Source organism: Littorina saxatilis, linkage group LG7 (assembly GCF_037325665.1).
Source record: "Littorina saxatilis isolate snail1 linkage group LG7, US_GU_Lsax_2.0, whole genome shotgun sequence".
Classification (NCBI taxonomy): Eukaryota; Metazoa; Mollusca; class Gastropoda; order Littorinimorpha; family Littorinidae; genus Littorina; species Littorina saxatilis.
In genome coordinates, this window is record NC_090251.1 from 13,506,922 (window position 1) to 13,527,620 (window position 20,699).

Genomic DNA, 20,699 nt, shown 5'->3' on the forward strand with positions numbered 1-20,699 from the left:
TCGCTTGAATACTTACAGGGAACTGACCTAATTCACCCAAAACCATGTTTGTTGGTGTTGATTTGCCAACTTTCAAAATCATCTTAAAAAATCGTATCTGTAATTTGTTAGCTAAATCAGACATGTAAGGGCACCATACTTCAGAACCATAAAGTAAAATAGGGACCACAGTTTTTTCAAAGAGGTCAATTTGGACATCAAGAGGAAAAAACAGTTTTCTAGTTTTACGTAATAAAGCAAACATGGCCTTGGAGGCACGGTCATACAAATTCTTCTGTGCAACAGTAAATTTACCATTGTAGCTAAATTTAATACCCAGGTATTGAAAATCATACACAATATCAAGTTTCCGACCATTGAAGCAGCACTACTACCTAAACAAAACATCATTGATATAAAACTGTCCACCTCCGAGGCATACTCTAAGCTTAACACCCAGCTAGCCGCCGACCCAGAACATAACACGGGGCCAGGATCGTTCCCCCCCCTCCCCCATAACCTCTTGCAGATTGTACGAAGGATCAAAACACATAGCTGCAGATATAAATTCTTTCCGCTTCCTCCCTGCGAGTGTGGGACAAATATATCATTCGAACACATTTTCAGTGATTGTGAAAAAATTAAAACAATATTTCCAACACTCCACCGGTACATAAAACAACACAATCTTACACCCTCACAATGCCTGCACCAACACGCAAAATTAGGGTGGAGTCACGTCAGGAAGATATGCACTATCATATATCACTCAGATACGGCGTACTGCTTTTAAACCATAGACCTGACTGTTATAACATGTATCCCCAATCAAACTAAAATTAACAGTCTTTAGACTTTATAGCCCGGTATGGCCTTAAAAACCCAACCCTAACACCCTTTACTATACCCCAACTTCTACCCGGTGTGCGCGTCCGCCAGCATCCCCCCGCTGGGAGCGAAGGGCTATCCCCCACCCCCCCTCTCCCTTCCCTGCTCCACCTGGTGGGGGGTAGCTGTGCACCGCACACCAAATACCAACATAATACGTACCTAACCCTCCCCACCATACCTCAACCACTATCTTATCTGGTGTGCGCGTCCCGCCGGTACCCACTTGCCGGGAGAGACGAGTCCCCCTTCCCCCCTCCACCCCCAACCCCCCCCCCCCCCCATGCCCCTTCTGGCGAATGGGTCGCTGAGCACCGCATATAAAGACCCAACCAAATCGCGACACCCACAACGTCTCCTGCCCCCGTCCACCTTCCCAAGCCTAACAGAACGGACGGGCTTTAAATACAGCGCCGCGTCCAAAAAGGTCCTCAACGGTCCTTCACCCCCACACCCGCATGTACAGGTTGGTATATGCAACCCTCCTCCCCCCTTACCCCACACTCCGCCCCTACCCCAGATGGACGGGGACCGTTTCGTATTTTTTTTATTTATTTATTTATTTTATTGTATTAATGTACCTCTCCTTACCTTCATATATCTCTACTTTTATTTAAACAGGCCAGCCTTCTTACCTTCATATACCCCTACTTATATTTAAGTAACCCGAATTTTTTTTTTTTTTAAATTTTTTTAACCTCTACCTATATTTAAAAACAAGAGGCGAAGCCTTCAAGGCTCACGTAAGAAATCGACAAACAGTAACACAAACTCAATCACACACACACACACACACACACACACACACACACACACACACACACACACAACGGTAAGCATAGGTGACACTGTGCAAGAAAACGAGACATTAGATCTAGATCTGTCTGTCTGCATGTAGCCTACTTATACACGACTGCCAACTAGTCTCGGCCAGCTCAAAATAACAATGACCGAGACATTCCTTCGCGTGACGTCCAACCCTCTTACGCCATAATGTGACGTCTTCAAATGACGAAATGTTAAAGTTTCTACCACAGACATACACACGCACAAACACACACACACACACACGCACGCACAGACAGACAAAGTTATGATCGCATAGGCTACACTTACGTGAGCCAACAAGCCAGTCTTATGTATATTATGTATATTATGTACATTATGTACAGTATAAATTTTCAACTTTTAAACTGCTACAGCAGAACAGATGCTTTGCATACTGAACGTTCTTAAAACCGGAGGTCCTGATTTTATCACTTTTTAAAAAATTTACTGAATAAAATTTACAATTTTTTTTTATTTTTTTTTTATAAACCTCAACCTATAAATTTAAAAACAAGCCAGTCTTATGTATATTATGTATATTATATACAGTATCAATTTTCAACTTTTAAACTGCTACGGCAGAACAGATGCTTTGCATACTGAACGTTCTTAAAACCGGTGGTCCTGATTTTATCACTTTTTAAAAATTTATTGAATAAAATTTGAATTATTTTATACCCCCCTCAATCCTGACACAATATAGACACAGCAATAATAGTGATCACGGGCGAAATTAATACGTGGCCAGAATGAAACTCTTATAATTTTTATCAACGCAACTTTTAACTTTTACAGTCCCTCTCCCGTCATCCTCCCGGCCCCACCCCCACACACCCAATTTTTTCTTAGCGTACAACCACCTCATGTCCCAAATAGATCCTTATTCTGGGGACAGAAATAGAAAATTAGCATAGCATAGAGTATCATCAGTTCCTATTGAGTTCTTATTCAGTTCGTGTCTCGGCTCCACTGACTGACAAGATGTAGTCAACTTTGTATTGAAATTGTGGCTTGTAGCCACCGGCTTCGGTCGGTAGGCGCAGTGGAGGAGAGAAGAAGATGTTTACCACAGGAATAAAGTTTGCCATGCCCAGTACTCCGCTGTTGTCACAATGTCATATGTTGTGTCTGTGAGTGAAAGTCCAGAAAGAGTCCGTAACACAAGAGGAGAGAGAAACAAAGTATCAACCAGTTACCGAACCTCTACATATGAAAACATGACTGTGTCTAAGTCTTTCTGAACGGCTCACTTTTCACGTGTGACCTACTTGAACGCTTCTGTTTACTAACACGCAGTGTTGACCTGCATTCTCGTGTTCATGGCTGATACCTCGACTCCTTGTTCCTGTCCATGTCTACCTCTACTGGGAGAGACGCCAAAAGGCCTGCATCGTCGCCGCCTCTAACCCACGAAGACAACGTGTCTAAGAACCAGCGGACGGATGGGAGCTTCCTCGAATACCCTAAAAAAAAACATTATCTCCATTGATCCAGCTTTCATGAGTAAACAGTCGTTTTCAACCACGAAGGTTATATCGCGACGAAAATTATCAACTCATCAAGAGTCGAGCAAAGTTCTAAATCTGTATTCAATCCAAGAATACAATCATGAAAACATAGAAAATATATCTGTACAAAGTTCAAGTGAGCTCGGACACGTCAGTCCTTTGTCCTTCACATAGAAAATTTATTTTTCTTTATTTGGTGTTTAACGTCGTTTTCAAGCACGAAGGTTATATCACGACGGGGAAAGGGGGGGAGATAGGATAAAGCCACTTGTCAATTGTTTCTTGTTCACAAAAGCACCAATCAAAAATTTGCTCCAGGGGCTTGCAACGTAGTACAATATATTACCTCACTGGGAGAATGCAAGTTTCCAGTACAAAGGACTTAACATTTCTTACATACTGCTTGACTAAAATCTTTACAAACATTGACTATATTCTATACAAGAAACACTTAACAAGGGTAAAAGGAGAAACAGAATCCGATAGTCGCCTCTTACGACATGCTGGGGAGCATCGGGTAAATTCTTCCCCCTAACCGGCAGGGGGTACATACAAAATGATCCCTCAAGTATTTAGACTACTGACAAAAATTGCGCAGCACTCCCAGGCCTGGAAACGACTTGCAGAACCTAACCAAAATATATTCTAAAGTCAGAAAAATGGGCATGACCCATGGGTACCCTGATGGTTTAACACACTTGCCAAAAACAAAACCTAATCCTAATTGCAAAAATGCTAGAAAAATTAGGCTGGGGTTCAGGGACTAACAAGGATCGAGCGACGCGCAGCTCGAACACTTTTATTGGGATTGGGACACTTTGGGGAAGCTCCATCGTGCGCACTACCCTAAATATCTTTTGGTAACCAAGTGAACAGCATGCCACAGTTCTCAGTATGCTGTGGCCTAAGTATATGAGATATTTTTTTATCTTGCCGTGGATGGCACCAAGATCAAGCACCATGCCAAATCTGATTACAAGCACTCTCTGGGTCAGCGTGGTCCCTTGAAATGGGAGGAGCCTTTTTCTAGTAAGACCGTAAGGTACACAGGGATTAAGAAACTTGCTTCAGCCAAAAGGAGACTGTAAATGTCCTGCAGCTGTTTAATGTTGGACACAGAGGCATTCCAGCACATTTTGTTAACAGATTTTTGAATTGGTACAAAACACAAACCAATTGGCAACAAAGACTAAACTGGACATTAAAGAATCCAAAAGCAAAGAGACTGCCGACGTTCCAAAATTCAGAATAAAAAAACCAAGAAAGGTAAATGTTGGAACGTTGTTATTGACAAACATGCGTTACAATCACAAATATAGTAACCCAACAGTCTTTTAAGTACACAGACAAACAATTAATCACAAAAAACTTAGCTTGATGGAATCAATTTTCGCCCGCTCACTAGAAAGCCGAGCGAATCATGTCAATCAACAAAAAAACAAAACTGCGTGTGTCAACATATGTTTCTTCAGGGAACCTAACAGGGCAAAAGAAGCACTGCACTGGTTACATTGATGTGGTCGTTCACCTGTGTGTGTGTGTGTGTGTGTGTGTGTGTGTGTGTGTGTGTGTGTGTGTGAACATGTGTATTTTAGGGAACCAGAATTAGCAAAAGCAGCATTACACTTTTTTTTGTCGCAGCACAGGCTTCATGTATCACCCAGTCACATTATTCTGACACCGGACCAACCAGTCCTAGCACTAACCCCATAATGCCAGACGCCAGGCGGAGCAGCCACTAGATTGCCAATTTTAAAGTCTTAGGTATGACCCGGCCGGGGTTCGAACCCACGACCCGGGGCGGACGCCTTACCACTAAGCATTACACTGATGTGGTTCTTCAGGGAACCTGAATGAGCAAAAGCAGCATTGCACTGACAACGCTGATGAGGTCGTTCACCTGCGTGTGTCAACATGTGTATCTTCAGGGCTCGTATTCTTGAAACAGCTGCAACTCATATACCGGCCTGTAAAACCACTTCCGCTCGATAAGTCCGCTAAGTGTTATTCATGAACCTCCGGTAAAGACTCGGTGTCTCCGAGCTGTAAAGTTAGAGGACCCATCCCCCTCCTCTAAAACCGTCAATTTTGAATAAATCTTGTTAAAATATTGTTTGTAGATTTATGTCCCTCATGGACACACATTGGTGTCATTTAAGCACCAATGCATTGCGGAAAAATACGAGATACCGCTCGCGAAAGATTTCAACCGATGCTCGATCATACCGGCTTGTTGTGAAAGCGTGCTAGCGTCTTAATGCATTACAGTGTCCGATTATTTTCAACTGATTCCGTGGTCGAACGGTTCTCTCGTTCGCCTGATGCGTGATTGAGTCGAGTTCAAATCTCCATCTGCCCGTAATTTTTTTTTTACTCTTTGGCATTTGTTTATTTTTGTTTATTTTCTTCATGTGCAAAAGAGTACGTTATAATAGCAAAATTGTTTAAATTTTTTTTTTAGGCTGGAATGTTTTTGGATTTTTTAAATCTTTGGTTAAGATGATATTAGTTTATTGATAAAGTTTGTTAACTTAAACATGTAAACATTTGATTAAAAAAATTAAATAAATAACCATGAAGAAGGATGCTTCCCGCTTAAAAAAGCAAAGGTGAGAGAGAAAAAAACCACCTAAAATGCGGTAGCAGCCACCTGCATGCAACTGAGATTAAAAACAAAAAAATAAAAAATAAATAAAAAGGGTCTCCCCGTGTTTTTATTTCATTCAGTTTGTTTGGGTAGTTGCTATTGACTTTGAAACTGACACACTGGCTAAAAAGCTGCAACATTGTGTCCTTCAAAGTCAAACTGTCGTTTAACTACCGCCCAGTATTTATTTTTACTGCCCAGTAATTATTTATTTTTCCCCGGTATTCATGTGTGTTTAGCGGAAGGTCGGCAGCTATCAGTTGGTTATTTTTAGAATTGAAGATTCCCGATGCTTGCTCTTCTCTGCGCACGCGTTACTGGCGTTTTCGCCGGCGTGTCAGTTTCAAAGTCAATAGCAACAACCCAAACAAACTGAATGAAATAAAAACACGGGGAGATTTTATTTTTATTTTTTTTATAAACCTCAGTTGCATGCAGGTGTACATGGTATAGTACCTAGTAAACGCTCACCCCCCCCAGTTTCGACCAGTGGACTAGTAGACAAGGAAAATAAATAAAGATTATTCAGTCTGCTGTTATTGTTGTTTTTCAATTGTTTCCTTTCCTTAGACATGCTTCGGGGATTGGACAGAAAAAGGTTTCTGGAGTGGCTAGAGAATCGCAATACATTTTTGACTGGGAGGAAAAAGAAGAAACGAAAGCTTCATCTTTGGTTTAAACATAAGTTTATTTCAACAAATGTTACAATCATGACATGTGTACAAAAGACACAGGTAACAGCAACAAGCTAGAAGCTTATAGTGGTGTTCCTGCATGGATATTATAACGTAAGGCGGTAACGGCTGAACAATTTGTCTAAATAAACCAAATTGGAAATCCAAAGCATCATCATTATAATCATCCTCATCTCATTAATCATCCAAAATTATCATAACATAATAAACGTTGCATAATCATTATAAAGAAAGACAGTAAGAGGAAGGAAGCAGGGGAAGATGAATAAAAATGAATAAAAAGAAGAGGGATGGGTAGGAGTTGTGCAGAAATTAAAGTTGTTGTCCGGCTTGTGGAGCATTGATTCTGGTTTGCCCAAAGCGGCCTGAACGTTCAATGAACGAATGTACTCTGGAAAAAATGTTCCTGTTCAAATCTAGAGAATACTGTCTGTCTCCATTTAGAAGGTGGGGGAGGTGAATACTGTGGTTAGGGAGGGTATGTATGGTTTCTTGACGTGCTTCGCGATAATTTGGACAATCTAATAGGAAGTGTTTTACGGTTTCGGACGGAAATCCGCAGTCACAAGATGCATCTGTAGCAACGTGTCGTCTCACTAGATCGTTATTAAGATCACTTATATATAGCCTGAGCTTACAGTGAATTGTTTGTGATATGCGATCTCCAGAATACCAATAACACGGCGGACTTAAATCGTTTTTTGACAAAAAGTGCTTGAGGGACTTACTAAGTTTTATGTAGTCTGGTAAAGAATTCCAGAGGTGTGTTGTAGATGGGAGAAATGAGTTTTTGTATAATGCAGTGTTAAACGATGGAACTTTCCTATCTAAAGGTCTGCGCTGGCGATATGGATTATTAGTTGATATTAATGGTGGCAATATCGTGAGTAAGTAGTTTGGCACCTTACGGTGTACAATCTTGTGAAATAATATCAATTTTTGACGTTTACGCCTCTCTTAAAGTGAAATAAAGCCTGACTCATCGTACATTTGTTGATGGCTTGTACCGCGGACTGCTCCAACAATGGTCTTCATCTTCAAAGCTTCATCTTTGGCGGGAAGTGATGTCTGAAGAGGTTGATTTTGTGTGTGTGTGTGTGTGTGTGTGTGTGTGTGTGTGTGTGTGTGTGTGTGTGTGTGTGAGAGAGAGAGAGAGAGAGAGAGAGAGAGAGAGAGAGAGAGAGAGAGAGAGAGAGAGAGAGAGAGAGAGAGAGAGAGAGAGAGAGGGGGGGAGGAGTTTTGTGCAATAACGCATCCTTTGAACACTTCTATGGCAAATGACCAAAATATCGTTTTTCTAGCTAAGGACCCACTCCTGCCAAGGGTATAGTACCTAGTAAACGCCCACCCCCCACTTTTGGGCAAAACTGGTACATAGGGTGGGTGGGCGTATACAAGGTAGTTAACGGTAATATCATGTTAACCATCAATTTAAAAAAAACTCATTCTCGCCTAAAATTAATTTTTAAAATCAATTTTGATATTACAACGTACACGAAGAAAATAAACAAAAACAAACAAAATTAATGACAAAGAGTAAAACAAAAAAAAAGTCAGGCCTGATGGCGATTCGAACTCGACACAATCACGCATCAGGCAAATTCGATAACCGTTCGGCTACGGAATCAGACACCAAATTTTCGCCACTGTAATGCATTAAACAAGACGCAAGCACGCTTTCGCAACAGGCCGTTATGATCGAGCATCGGTTGAAATCTTTCGCGAGCAGAAGCTCGTATTTGACCGCAATGCATTGGTGCTTAATTGACACCAATGTGTGTCCATGAGGGACATAAATCTACGAACAATATTTGAACAAGATTTATTCGAACTTGACGGTTTTAATGGACAGTGTTGGTGAAGTTACTGACAGGTAGCGACTTTACAGGAGGGGACAACCCGGTAAGGACTTACCGGTGTTTCATAAATAACACTTAGCAGTTGACGGACTTATTGAGTTTTACAGGCCAGTATATGAGTTGCAGCTTTTTCAAGAATAAATCTTGTTCAAATATTGTTTGTAGAGAGGAGCAAGCATGAGGAATCTCCTATTCTAAAAATAACCAATTCTGGTAGCTGCCGACCTTCCGCCAGACACACATTAATACCGGGGGAAAATAAATAATTACTGGGCAGTAAAAATAAATACCGGGCGGTAGTTAAACGACAGTTTGACTTTAAAGAACACAATGTTGCAGTTTTTTCAAGAATACGAGCCCAGGTTACCAAACTGAGCAGGAACCAGACTCAGACTCAGAAAAAGCAGAACTGCATTGACCGCACTTATGTGGTCTTTCCCCTGTGTGTGTGTGTGTGTGTGTGTGTGTGTGTACCCATGTTTCCACAGGTTTGGTTGCCTAAATCACCATAAGGCAACCATCCACACGTGGATGGCAACCTAAACTCTGGATGGCAACCTAATTGTGTGGATGGTCGCTTCATTTAACACCGTTAAATTGACTTTTTTGACGGAAAGAATGTCATAACAATGTTGAAAATGACATTCTTTCCGTCCACACGTGTGGATGGTTGCCTTATGGTTAAATTGACACCGTTAAATTTACTTTTTTGACGGAAAGAATGTCATAACAATGTTCAAAATGACATTCTTTCCGTCCTCTATAGGCGACGAAATAGGTCAAATTTTGTGCATTTTTTAGTGCAAAATTCTTCGATGCCGGAGCGAGTACTGCACCCAGTGCTGTTGTAGTGCAAGTGCACTAGAAAGGCACTACACCCAGTGCCGCCTCTTAGGTAACCATCCACACTTTAGGTGTGTGTGTGTGTGTGTGTGTGTGTGTGTGTGTGAACATGTTTCTTCAAGGAACCAGAATTAGTAAAAGCAGCACTGCATTGATCGCACTTAGGTGGTCGTTCAGCTGTGTGTGTCAACATGTGGTCCTTCGGGAACCAGATCGAGCAAATGCAGCATTGGATTGACCACACTTATGTGGTTGTTCCCCTGTGTGTGTGTGTGTGTGTGTGTGTGTGTGTGTGTGAACATATGTCTTCATGGAACCAGAATTAGCAAAAGCAGCCTTGCATTGATCGCACTTAAATGGTCGCTCACCTGTGTGTGTGTGTGTGTGTGTGTGTGTGTGTGTGTGTGTGAACATGTGGGCCTTCAGGGAACAGGAATGAGCAAAAGCTGCCCTACATTGACCGCACTTATGTGGTCGTTCCCCTGTGTGTGTCAACATGTGGTCCTTCAGGGAACCAGATCGAGCAAAAGTAGCCTTGCATTTTCCACACTTATGTGGTCGCTCACCTGTGTGTGTCATCATGTGGTTCTTCAGGTGACCAGACAGGGCAAAAGCAGCACTGCATTGACCGCACTTATGTGGTCGTTCACCTGTGTGTATCAACATGTGGACCTTCAGGTGACTAGACTGGGTAAAAGCAGCACTGCATTGACCGCACTTATGTGGTCGTTCCCCTGTGTGTGTGACCATATGTCTTTTCAAGGCACCAGACTCAGAAAAAGCAGAAGTGCATTGACCGCACTTATGTGGTCGCTCACCTGTGTGTGTCAACATGTGGTTCTTCAGGGAACCAGACACGGCAAAAGCAGCACTGCATTGACCGCACTTATGTGGTCGTTCACCTGTGTGTGTCAACATGTGGACCTTCAGGTGACCAGACTGGGTAAAAGCAGCACTGCATTGACCGCACTTATGTGGTCGCTCACCTGTGTGTGTCAACATGTGGTCCTTCAGGGAATAAGATCGAGCAAATGCAGCATTGCACTGACCACACTTATGTGGTCGTTCCCCTGTGTGTGTCAACATGTGGTTCTTCAGGGAACCAGACTGGGTAAAAGCAGCACTGCATTGACCGCACTTATGTGGTCGTTCCCCTGTGTGTGTGACCATATGTCTTTTCAAGGCACCAGACTCAGAAAAAGCAGAAGTGCATTGACCGCACTTATGTGGTCGCTCACCTGTATGCGTTAGTAGATGTTTCTCCAACCTGTTTGGAAAATCAAAGACAGAACTACAATGTGAGCACCGATGCACTTGTTTCGTGTACTCCTTTGGTCGAGTTTTACCAGCAGACAAGTGTGCTCCTGTGCTGTTTGTGTTTAGCTGTGAATCAGTGTTGAAGTTACTGTCAGTACCAGACAGCTCTTCCCCTGCCTCTTCCTTCAGCCAGGTATCACTGTCAGCAGTGGCTGCAGCTTGTCCTTCTCCTGCCTCTTCCTTCAGCCAGGTATCACTGTCAGCACTGGCTGTAGCTTGTCCTTCTCCTGCCTCTTCCTTCAGCCAGGTATCACTGTCAGCACTGGCTGTAGCTTGTCCTTCTCCTGCCTCTTCCTTCAGCCAGGTATCACTGTCAGCACTGGCTGTAGCTTGTCCTTCTCCTGCCTCTTCCTTCAGCCAGGTATCACTGTCAACATTGGCTGCAGCTTGTCCTGTAACAGACAATTTGATGACACATTCTAAAAGCAAATAGTATAACCAAAGGAAAAACCTGGTCCTCAGATTGCTTCCAAAGTTATAAATATACCAAAAGATATTCTGTGTTGCAAATAATGCTACCATGTTGGAGGACTGCCTTCACTTTTTAAAAGAAAGTGTTATAAAAGCTTAATTACATGTCTTTCTTTGGTGTTTAACGTCGTTTTCAACCACGAAGGTTATATCGCGACGGGGAAAGGGGGGAGATGGGATAGAGCCAGTTGTCAATTGTTTCTTGTTCACAAAAGCACTAATAAAAAATTTGCTCCAGGGGCTTGCAACGTAGTACAATGACTATTACCTTACTGGGAGAATGCAAGTTTCCAGTACAAAGGACTTAACATTTCTTACATACTGCTTGACTAAAATCTTTACAAAAATTGGCTATATTCTATACAAGAAACACGTAACAAGGGTAAAAAGAGAAACAGAATCCGTTAGTCGGCTACATGCTGGGGAGCATCAGGTAAATTCTTCCCCCTAACCTGCGGGGGGTAATTACATGTCAAAAACTAGGCAAAGAAAGCACTTTTTCAGAAGCTCAGTTTGTGTTAGGCGTTAGTCTTGCCTTGTTAGTGTATGTGGTGAACATTACTGTACAGCTAGGGGCCCGTCATGGGCAGCGCATCTCAACTACATGTACTTTCTTGCCAACATCTGAGAGAGGAAGTGCCCCGAAGGTCCTTTGTTTGCTTTCATTTTATTGATTACCATACTTGTGGTGCCTTTTAAAGCAAATCATGCCGCATGCGTGCAGATGATCTTCATGCAGTGATGCACAGTGGATTCCCCAGATTCGTCAAAATCGGCCAAAACTCTCCCCAAACAGTCAGATCAATATAGTGAGCAGTATCTCTTTCAGCTATTCAGGGCTAACACCTTTCCAGTTCTCGCTGAAAATCTGGTTTTTGAAAACGTATAAAACCGAAAAATCCGGTTTCTTAAAGTAAAATTTGTTCTTTGTCCCTACAAGATAATAAAAAAAGCCTTTGAGCTTCTGGGGGGCGCTGCCGCGGTCCCTTGCCTTTCAGGTGTTTCACTTTTTGTGTGTGTTAGCCCTGGCTATTCTTACTGGCATGTAGTAAGTCTATGGTTTTGCCATAAAAGACCTAAATTCGTCTTTTGTTTGTTTGTTTATTTGTTGCTTAACGTCCAGCCGACTACGCAGAGCCATATCAGGACGAGGAAGGGGGGGATGAAGGGGGCCACTTGTCAAGCGATTCCTGTTTACAAATGCACTAACCCATTACTTGTGTCCCAGCAGGCTTTAGTAAAACTAAATTAATACCTACTGGAAGATTACCAGTTTCCAGTATGTTAAAATAGGCTTAACCTATCTGCTGGACTTACATCAGAACACTAACAGATTAAACTATACATGAATCGCGAGACAAGCGGCAAGAGAAGAGATTTTTGGAAAAAATACAGGTGAATGAGCAAGAAGGCAGAAAAAAGAAAAGAATTCATGAAGAAAAAGAGAGCATGACAGGAAAGAAGAACCAAAAATCTACCTAACAGCAAACTAGAAAGCTCCTGCGGTTCCAAAAACAGGAGGGGCTTTTAATTTCATAACCGCAGTGGGGCCACTGCGGGACTAACCTTTGATCGTTAATTGTGATCACATTTTTAGAGTAAACATATAACATATGTATTATATTTTCATATTCAGAACTTGATGTAGAATACGATGCAATCAATTTTGAATCTGTTTGCACATTTTTTATTTCATGATAACCTTAATGAGCGAACTAATTAATTAATTTTTAAGCCTCCAAGCGGAAATTTAGTGCAATACCAAAGTCCGGCCTTCGTCGAAGATTACTTGCATGCTTGTATTCATGTTTTTAACTCAATCGGGGCGCATCAAAATTGTCCCCTGTGTTGCCTCCCGGCGCACGATTTTGACCCATTTAAAAATCAACAACACAAGACAACCTTACCTACCTTACATTTTTGCAAAGTTTGAAACTTGCTCTTTCAGAAAATATTTGAAAGAATGTTGTCTTTTGTTGTCTTCACATCCAGTCAAACTACCTCTTTGAAGCAAAAAAACAAAAACAATTTCTGTCATGGGTTCATCATACACAATGTCATGATCAACACTTTCATTGTTCGAATCATCACCCAAATCAGGGACCTATATTTAGAGGGATAGGAAACTGGACCGCCGCCTCACGCGAAATGCGTGCCTACCGCGATGCGCGAGACGCAAATAGCATTCGGCTTCAGCGTCAGCTGACTCCAGTGGCTTTGTGCATGGGAATTTACCGTCCAGTTTATTTCTGTTTACTGCGTTTTCACTTGGAATTCGACAACTCTTGTTCAAGGTGAGTGTTTATATTTATCAGGAGTCCAAGTTTTTGTTTTCTTTTTGTCCTTCAACCATCGCCTGCATGCATTCAAACTCATGAAAACTGACGTAAGTTAGCATCGAAGTGTGCAGTTGGTTACCCCACCGGGCACGGCTTTGAGGAAAAAATGGCGTTTTCATGCCCCAACACGCGATGGTTCCATTTTCATGATGAAATTATTCATTGTGGATTTTTTTTGATTTTTTTTAAATCGGCAGAGGTGCAAGCATTCACTAACTTTGTAAATAATTTGAAGTTTTAATTGATTTACACTAGTTGTTATTGTTGAAAGTAAAACTGAAAACGGTGTCCCGTGAAATTATTCAACAGGGCCGATGTGCAAAAGTTGAATTTTGCGACAAGAAAAATACATAAAAAGAAGCATTTGATTTTAAAGCTGCCCTGTTTGTGTTGTAATTTGTTTATGATAGTATTATGCATGACAGCAAACCTTTTAATTGTGTTGTAATTTGTTTATGATAGTAATGCATGACAGCAAACCTTTTAATTGTGTTGTAATTTGTTTATGATAGTAATGCATGACAGCAAACCTTTTAAACATGAAGTCCGTCGCGATATAACCTTCGTGGTTGAAAACGACGTTAAACACCAAATGAAGATTAAACATGAAGTCCACGATTTATACAAAAAAGTCTCAAGTCTCAGAATTAAAATGTTTTCTGCAGGGAAGCCTCGAAAATGCGTCTTTTTTTGCTAATTTTCAAAAGTTTTGCAATCGATATCTTCAACAGAAAAATTCTGAAAATTTCAGAAAAAATGTAATGGTGTTAATGATTATGTTTTTGAAAGCAAGAAGCATCCATGGTTCCTTTCTTTTTCTTACTTTAATTAAATCATTGCATTAAAGTTGGGATATTTGGACATATTTGCAGATGATAACAGAATTTCAGTCCTAGTCTAAGAGCCATTGCTGCATGACTCTACCGACAATCAAAGAGTCAAATAAATCATAAAATATGTCATGTCATATATGAAAAGAAAGGGTTTTTCCTGCACAATTCATCTGTACATGTGTCATATCTGTACTGCTATTTATCTGACTTTAATTTCATATAATAATGATAATTTAACAGATTTACAGTTACCTTAAAGTCAAAGCGTATACATGTTTTTCAATTTTGTTAGTGGTGAGCTGTTAATTTTATACTTATAAAGAAATTGTCACTAGGCCTCGAAAGGACCTACTAGTCTTTCTATCAACACATTTCCAAGGCTACTTCTGTACTTGTTGGAAATATCAAGTTGATTAAATTACTATATATTTCCTTTTTATTTTTCAAGCTTGACGAGGGTGCTCCAGCAGAACCTAGGGAGTGGGGTGATTTTCTGATTGAGGACTGCCCTGGACTGCTGTGTGCGGAGCTAACTGTTGATCCCGATTCATCAGGAACCGAAGATTTTAAAGATTAACTTAGTTTAACTGATGACAGGTGCTGTGTTTAATAAAAATTACTCAGAAAACTTTTGTTTCTTTGCTTTGTTCTTATTTATTGTGTATGCAACAAAACAAAAAAACCCACTAAAATAGGGAGAGGTGATAGAAAAGAAAGCACGCACCATCACCATCATACCAAAACTTGATGACAGTCTGTATGACAGGAAACTAATTTATTCACACACAAAAAAACAGAGTAGGCAGATGAATGCAGTCGCAATGAATGAAGTATATGTCACTATGTAAATGAGCACAGTTTAAAATTCACACAAGCATCAGAATATTTGCAGTACATGTATCGCAAAATGCACATGACAATGAAAAATAAAACCATTATTCTGCTTCTGGACTTTTAACAGAGTTTGACAGGACAACATAACCAGTTCAGTTCCCAAATATAAGTCATTAAGTGCTTGCACTCCACACATCAGTTCACCTGTACCCATACACTGAAAGTACTGAGGAAAGAGATCAGTATGGACTGCCAAATATGTCCAAAACATGCTAGCCATCTGAATACTGAGTCAAGCTATGTCTACCAGATGCACATGCTACATAAAGTGACTGTGAACATGAATACCTTCAGTCCTGAACCTAAGGAATATCATTCATAAGTTCATGGTACCTTGTCCACATCTGTGCACCCTGCATCTTAATTATTGATGCATGAGTGAAGCTTATAAAGTCTTAGATGTTTCATCATCTCATCCACATTGCCATCTCTTGAGACGATACTTGCCGCTATGGCAGTAAGAGATGATTTCTCTGAAGATATATTAATATAGGCATCCTCTTCAATCCTTTTAATAGCGTTGATGACCAGGTCTCTGAAGGTTGCATTGCTTAGGTGGGTGTTCCTCTCAGCGTCACAGCAGTCTCCCTCAACCAGTCCGTCTAAAACTGCAACTGCATCAGACTGGGTGTCACCGTTGTCAATTCAATGCTCACTGGCTGAAACAGAGAATGATAACATACAACTTAATGAATGCAGTCAGGTAAATTTCAACATCAGGATACACAGCACAATTCATGTTTACTGCTCATCATGTAAAAACTAAAATGAACATGTTCTGTAAGTATGCAGGTTCCCAAACAGATGTCTACTATAACAGAAATCCCCATTCACAAATTCCTACTTCACTGTTTTGAGGAGATGCATTAATCTGTTGGGCTTCAAGGTCGATCCACTGATAACACGGTTTTACTGTGATTGGTATGTTGGTATTCCATGTAATACTATAATAACTTACATTTTTATTTTATTAGGGTAGGTGTTTCAGTTAGATATATATTATTTAAATATTATGATAATAATTTTGAACCACACACGCACACGCGCAGATATATATGGAGTCTAACCTTTCAAATGTGGCTTGTTGTGCTTCTTGGTGACATGTCTTCTGAAACCGCTGAAAAAGGCTGGGACACTTGAAATTCTTCGCAGACGAACGTTGACGCTTTGCAGGAGGCGGAAGAACCGTTTCGCTTGCGATTTCATCACTTTCAGGTTTGGAACCGCTTTCACTCGACTCCACATCATCCTCCGTAAATTCTCAAAAAATGTACTCCAGTGGCAAGTCGTCCCACTTCAGAAAATCCTCTTTTGTCGACATCCTTTATCCCACAACAAGCGCTAAAATGTAAACAGGAATCCGAACAGAATCGGTTAAATTGTATCTCCGGCAGAGAAGAGCTCTGCAAGGGACGGTATTTACAACCGCGGACAGTTCGTGGCATACGCAGTTACCTTTTCCTGCGGTAGGCGTCACCATTCTTGCAGGCGGAGTGAAGGAGTTTCCATCTAATATAGGTCTATGCCCAAATCATCGTCTATTGGCACAAACTCGTCACCAAAATCTAAAATATCATCTCCACTATCATCATCACTTAGATCAAGATCAGAACCATCCTGAATAACAAGTTCTAGCACTCTTTTCAAGTTAATACGTCTTGTAGCAGAACGATCCGCCATCTTGGAAAAGTCAAAACATGTGGGTCACACACCGTCAAAAAAATCAAACATTATTCCCAACAATTGAAGGGAAGGAACTGTTTACAGTGAATGGTACCACTGTAGACAGCCACATGGGTGAAACCTAGGGAAATCAAATATACTGAAATTTTTTGAGGCAGGCGTCCCTGGCGGGCTACGGGGCAGGGCCCCGTTAAGGAGTCCAGGGGGGCAATTAACGCTCCCCCGGCCAAAAACGAATTTTTGCATTATTCATTGTGATTTTGTGGCCTTTCCTGGCAAAAAAATACACTATCATGCAGGTCAAAAAAATACCTTCAGATTCTAATGATATGGTAAAAAGGGTAAACAAAATCAAAACAATTCACAGAAGTAATATTTTGTGTGTGTATCCTTTCACACTTGCATCTTCCAACACAACGACACAATTGATAACAATTAACATTGACAACAGCCATACTACATGAAATAGAAAGTGAACAACTGAACAACTGAAATAAAAGTTCGAAATATTTAATTACAGTCGAACCCACCTAAAACGAACACGCTAGTTGCGAATTTTGACTTATAACGTATTAGTTTTAAGTTCCCAACTGAATACCTCTTTCTTCATGCTTAAAAAAAATGCTTAAAACGAATTCTTTGTAACGAATTTATGCTTATAACGAGCACTTTTTGGATTCCCAAGCATGCATAATGTCTGTAATTTACTCACGCTTATGACGAAATCTTTAAACTCGTCCCGAGATCGACATATCGTATCATTTGCATAACGAACCCCTCTTTTAACAAACACGTTTTCATCGCCCCAGAGCCGCTTTGTCTCTAAAAGTCACAAGGCTACAAGGATCTGCGTGTGAGGCGAGATCAAAGGCAGGTCCATTGTGATGGCTGGGTGGCCTTCTTTATAGACACTGACCTTCTTCCCAGGGGTCATTGACCCAGTTTTAGCTATGAGAGGTGGTTCCCCTTCCATATGAGAGAGGAAACGCTTCCAATTCCTGCACCCGGGTCAGTGACCGAGTTTAACCTATGGGGAGTTTAACCTATGGGGCGGTCTCTTTGATGTCTTGAGAGGAAACTTGGCCAGGGTAGTACATGCACCAGTCACCAGAACTGGTGGACACCATGAAATCGGAGATTGATCAGAATGTACATGTACATGCTTTTACACGACTTTTTAAATGTTACTTCTAAAATTGTGACAGTAAAAAAATCAATCAATTCTCTTAATGCGAATTTCGGTTAAGACGAACTTATTTCCCGATCCCCAGTGATTCGTCTTAAGCGAGTTCGACTGTATAAGAAGCAAACATTGCCAGACAGGCATTGAAATAAATGATGAAACAGAATGTCACACATGCAAACAGCATGATGTAGCACTGCACAAAGTAGAAACTAAGCAGTAGTATCTCATACAGTGGAACCCCTCTCTAAGACCCCCCTCTCTAAGGACTACCCCGCCACGACCTTTTTTTTTTAACTTTAACGGATGTGTTTCCTTATATAGTTGTCACCAGTGTAGCGACCACCCCGCTCGAACGTCTAAGGACCAACCTAACAGCTTGTGCAACGACTTTGTCAGACAAAGCCAAGACTCTCAGTCAGCGTAAAGCATCACTGACAAACCGGTTATAACCAGTTATAACCTCTCGCGTAAGCAAAGGCACTAAACCGCTGAGAGGTGTGATGGTTGGGTGGGCTGAGTAAACATCACAAACCAATCATCGAGATCAAAGGCAGGTCCATTGTGATAGCTGGGTGGCCTTGTTTATAGACACTGACCTTCTTCCCAGGGGTCATTGACCCAGTTTTAGCTACGAGAGGTGGTTCCCCTTTCATATCTGAGAGAGGAATTGCACTTCCTGCACCCGGGTCAGTGACTGAGTTTAACCTATGGCGCGGTCTCTTTGATGTCTTGAGAGGAAACTTGGCCAAGGTACTGAGATCTGAGGGTAGTACATGCACCAGAACTGGTGGACACCATCGACAATGTCAAACATGAAATCGAAGCAGTTTGCTTGAGGAAACGATCGTCAGCAACTCAAACTTCTGTTTTCTTTTTTTAAGAAAATCTGAGGTGACTTTCTTTGTGGCCCCTTGACCCCGCCCCCTCCCTCTGCAAGGACCCCCCTCCATAATGACCGATTTTTGTCAACATTTTCAAGGTCGCTAGAGAGGGGTTCCACTGTAGTGCAAAGTTCTCAAGGAAAAGCACTTGAGTTCCAAGCACCAAACTTATCACACACAGTTTTAGTTTCATGAACTCCAACCAGTCCCATCGCCATTTGTTGGCTAGACCAGCATCAATAAGATCTGTCTGTGCGTTTTCCGTCAAAACTGGCATCTTTGTCGCAGAAATCGTGTCACCACTTCGTAATGCCTGCCAAAACACGAGAGAACTTTTTTTTTTATCGTGATGCAGAGCGAATCCGAAAGTAAAGAAACCTCACCTATGGGGTTTACCGCGAGCACGGGCAAAAGCGCTTCCGTTTCCGGGCAAACTGCAACCGGTTCACTATAGCAGTTCGAAAATGCGTTCCACAAGTAGTTTCGGGTTTGTTTTTTTGTAAATTTTTTTTTTTTTTTTCAAAATTGCGGATTGACGGAATTTCCGTCAGACTTATTTTCAGATTGACGGATTTCAGTCAATTGACGGGCTAGTTTCACCCATGCAGGCAGACGTTTACTGTGGGGGTTGTTTCCCTTGGTCAGCGGGGCTATTCACACTGTTAAAAATTCGTTACATGTACATACGTCGGATCGTAACATCAGAGGTGCCGGCAACGCAAAGCACAGCTGTCGGATTAGGAAGTCCGATACAACGCGAATGAGTTAATGCCCTTAAACTGTCACTGTCAACCCAGGATCTTTATTATGCACATGCGTAAACACACGGCATGTTATGCAGACACCAAGAGTAACTCATAGTTCAGAGAGCTGACTTTTGTAATAAATCCCTTCGCGAACCCCGGATTCAAACCCATGACAATAGACATCACCAGTTTCCGCACCAGACCAGCTACCGACCGACTGACTGACTATTAGGGTTTAACGTCCTTTTAGACAAAATGGTCTATATTGGGACAGGTGTTGGTAATACGCTGAAGATATGGTGTGATACTTTGATTCGAACAAGCCCGCCGTGGCTGTCTTCTTCGACACACCAGCATTGGGTTTGTCTCGTCAAAGTATCGAAATATGATCATGATAACAGAGACGAGAGATCATGCATGCGTGTCTTCGTGTTTTCAAAGCCCTGAGACTTTCGCTGTGAACTTGGGATCTTTTTCGTGCAAATGTGTGCACACGGGGGTGTTCGGACACCGAAGAGAGTCTGCACAAAGTTGACTCCGAGAAATAAATCTCTCGCCGAACGTGGGGATCGAACCCACGCTGATAGCGACCAACTGGCTACAAAGCCAGCGCGCTACCAACTGAGCTACGTCCCCGCCCCAAAAGATCGACGAGGATGGGACCAGCTACCGACCGAGTGTTTCTGCCCATTAGTCCCTACTGGCCTGATATCACACAATCACATGCACGCCTGTGCCCGCAAACACACAAATTGTCCAGCACACATGCCCCATTCCTTACCAGTACTAAACAAGTCGCGTAAGGCGAAATTACTACATTTGGTCAAGCTGTGGAACTCACAGAATGAAACTGAACGCACTGCATTTTTTTCACAATGACCGTAGTCCGCCGCTCATGCTTTGTTTGTTTGTTTGTTTGTTTGCTTAACGCCCAGCCGATCACGAAGGGCCGGGATATCAGGGCGGTGCTGCTTTGACATATAACGTGCGCCACACACAAGCAGGGCCTAGCATTGGAAAAAGTGAGTTCAGCTTACAAAGGCGGGGGTCTTGGGGCCGCAGGAGGCCCCCAGTGGGGTCCAGGGGCAGAGCCCCCCGAATT

The 20,699-nt window shown here is 41.9% G+C and overlaps 1 protein-coding gene across 1 annotated transcript in view; it reads right to left on the reverse strand.

Moving 5' to 3' along the window:
• Positions 1-9,062: 9,062 nt before the first annotated feature.
• LOC138970737 (zinc finger protein ZFP2-like) overlaps positions 9,063-20,699 on the reverse strand; it is a 33,760-nt gene continuing 22,123 nt past the window's right edge. Inside the window, exon 3 of the mRNA XM_070343238.1 lies at positions 9,063-10,956. Coding sequence (XP_070199339.1) covers positions 9,434-10,956 — 1,523 coding nt within the window. The 3' untranslated portion in view covers positions 9,063-9,433. The remainder of the gene's footprint in view (positions 10,957-20,699) is intronic.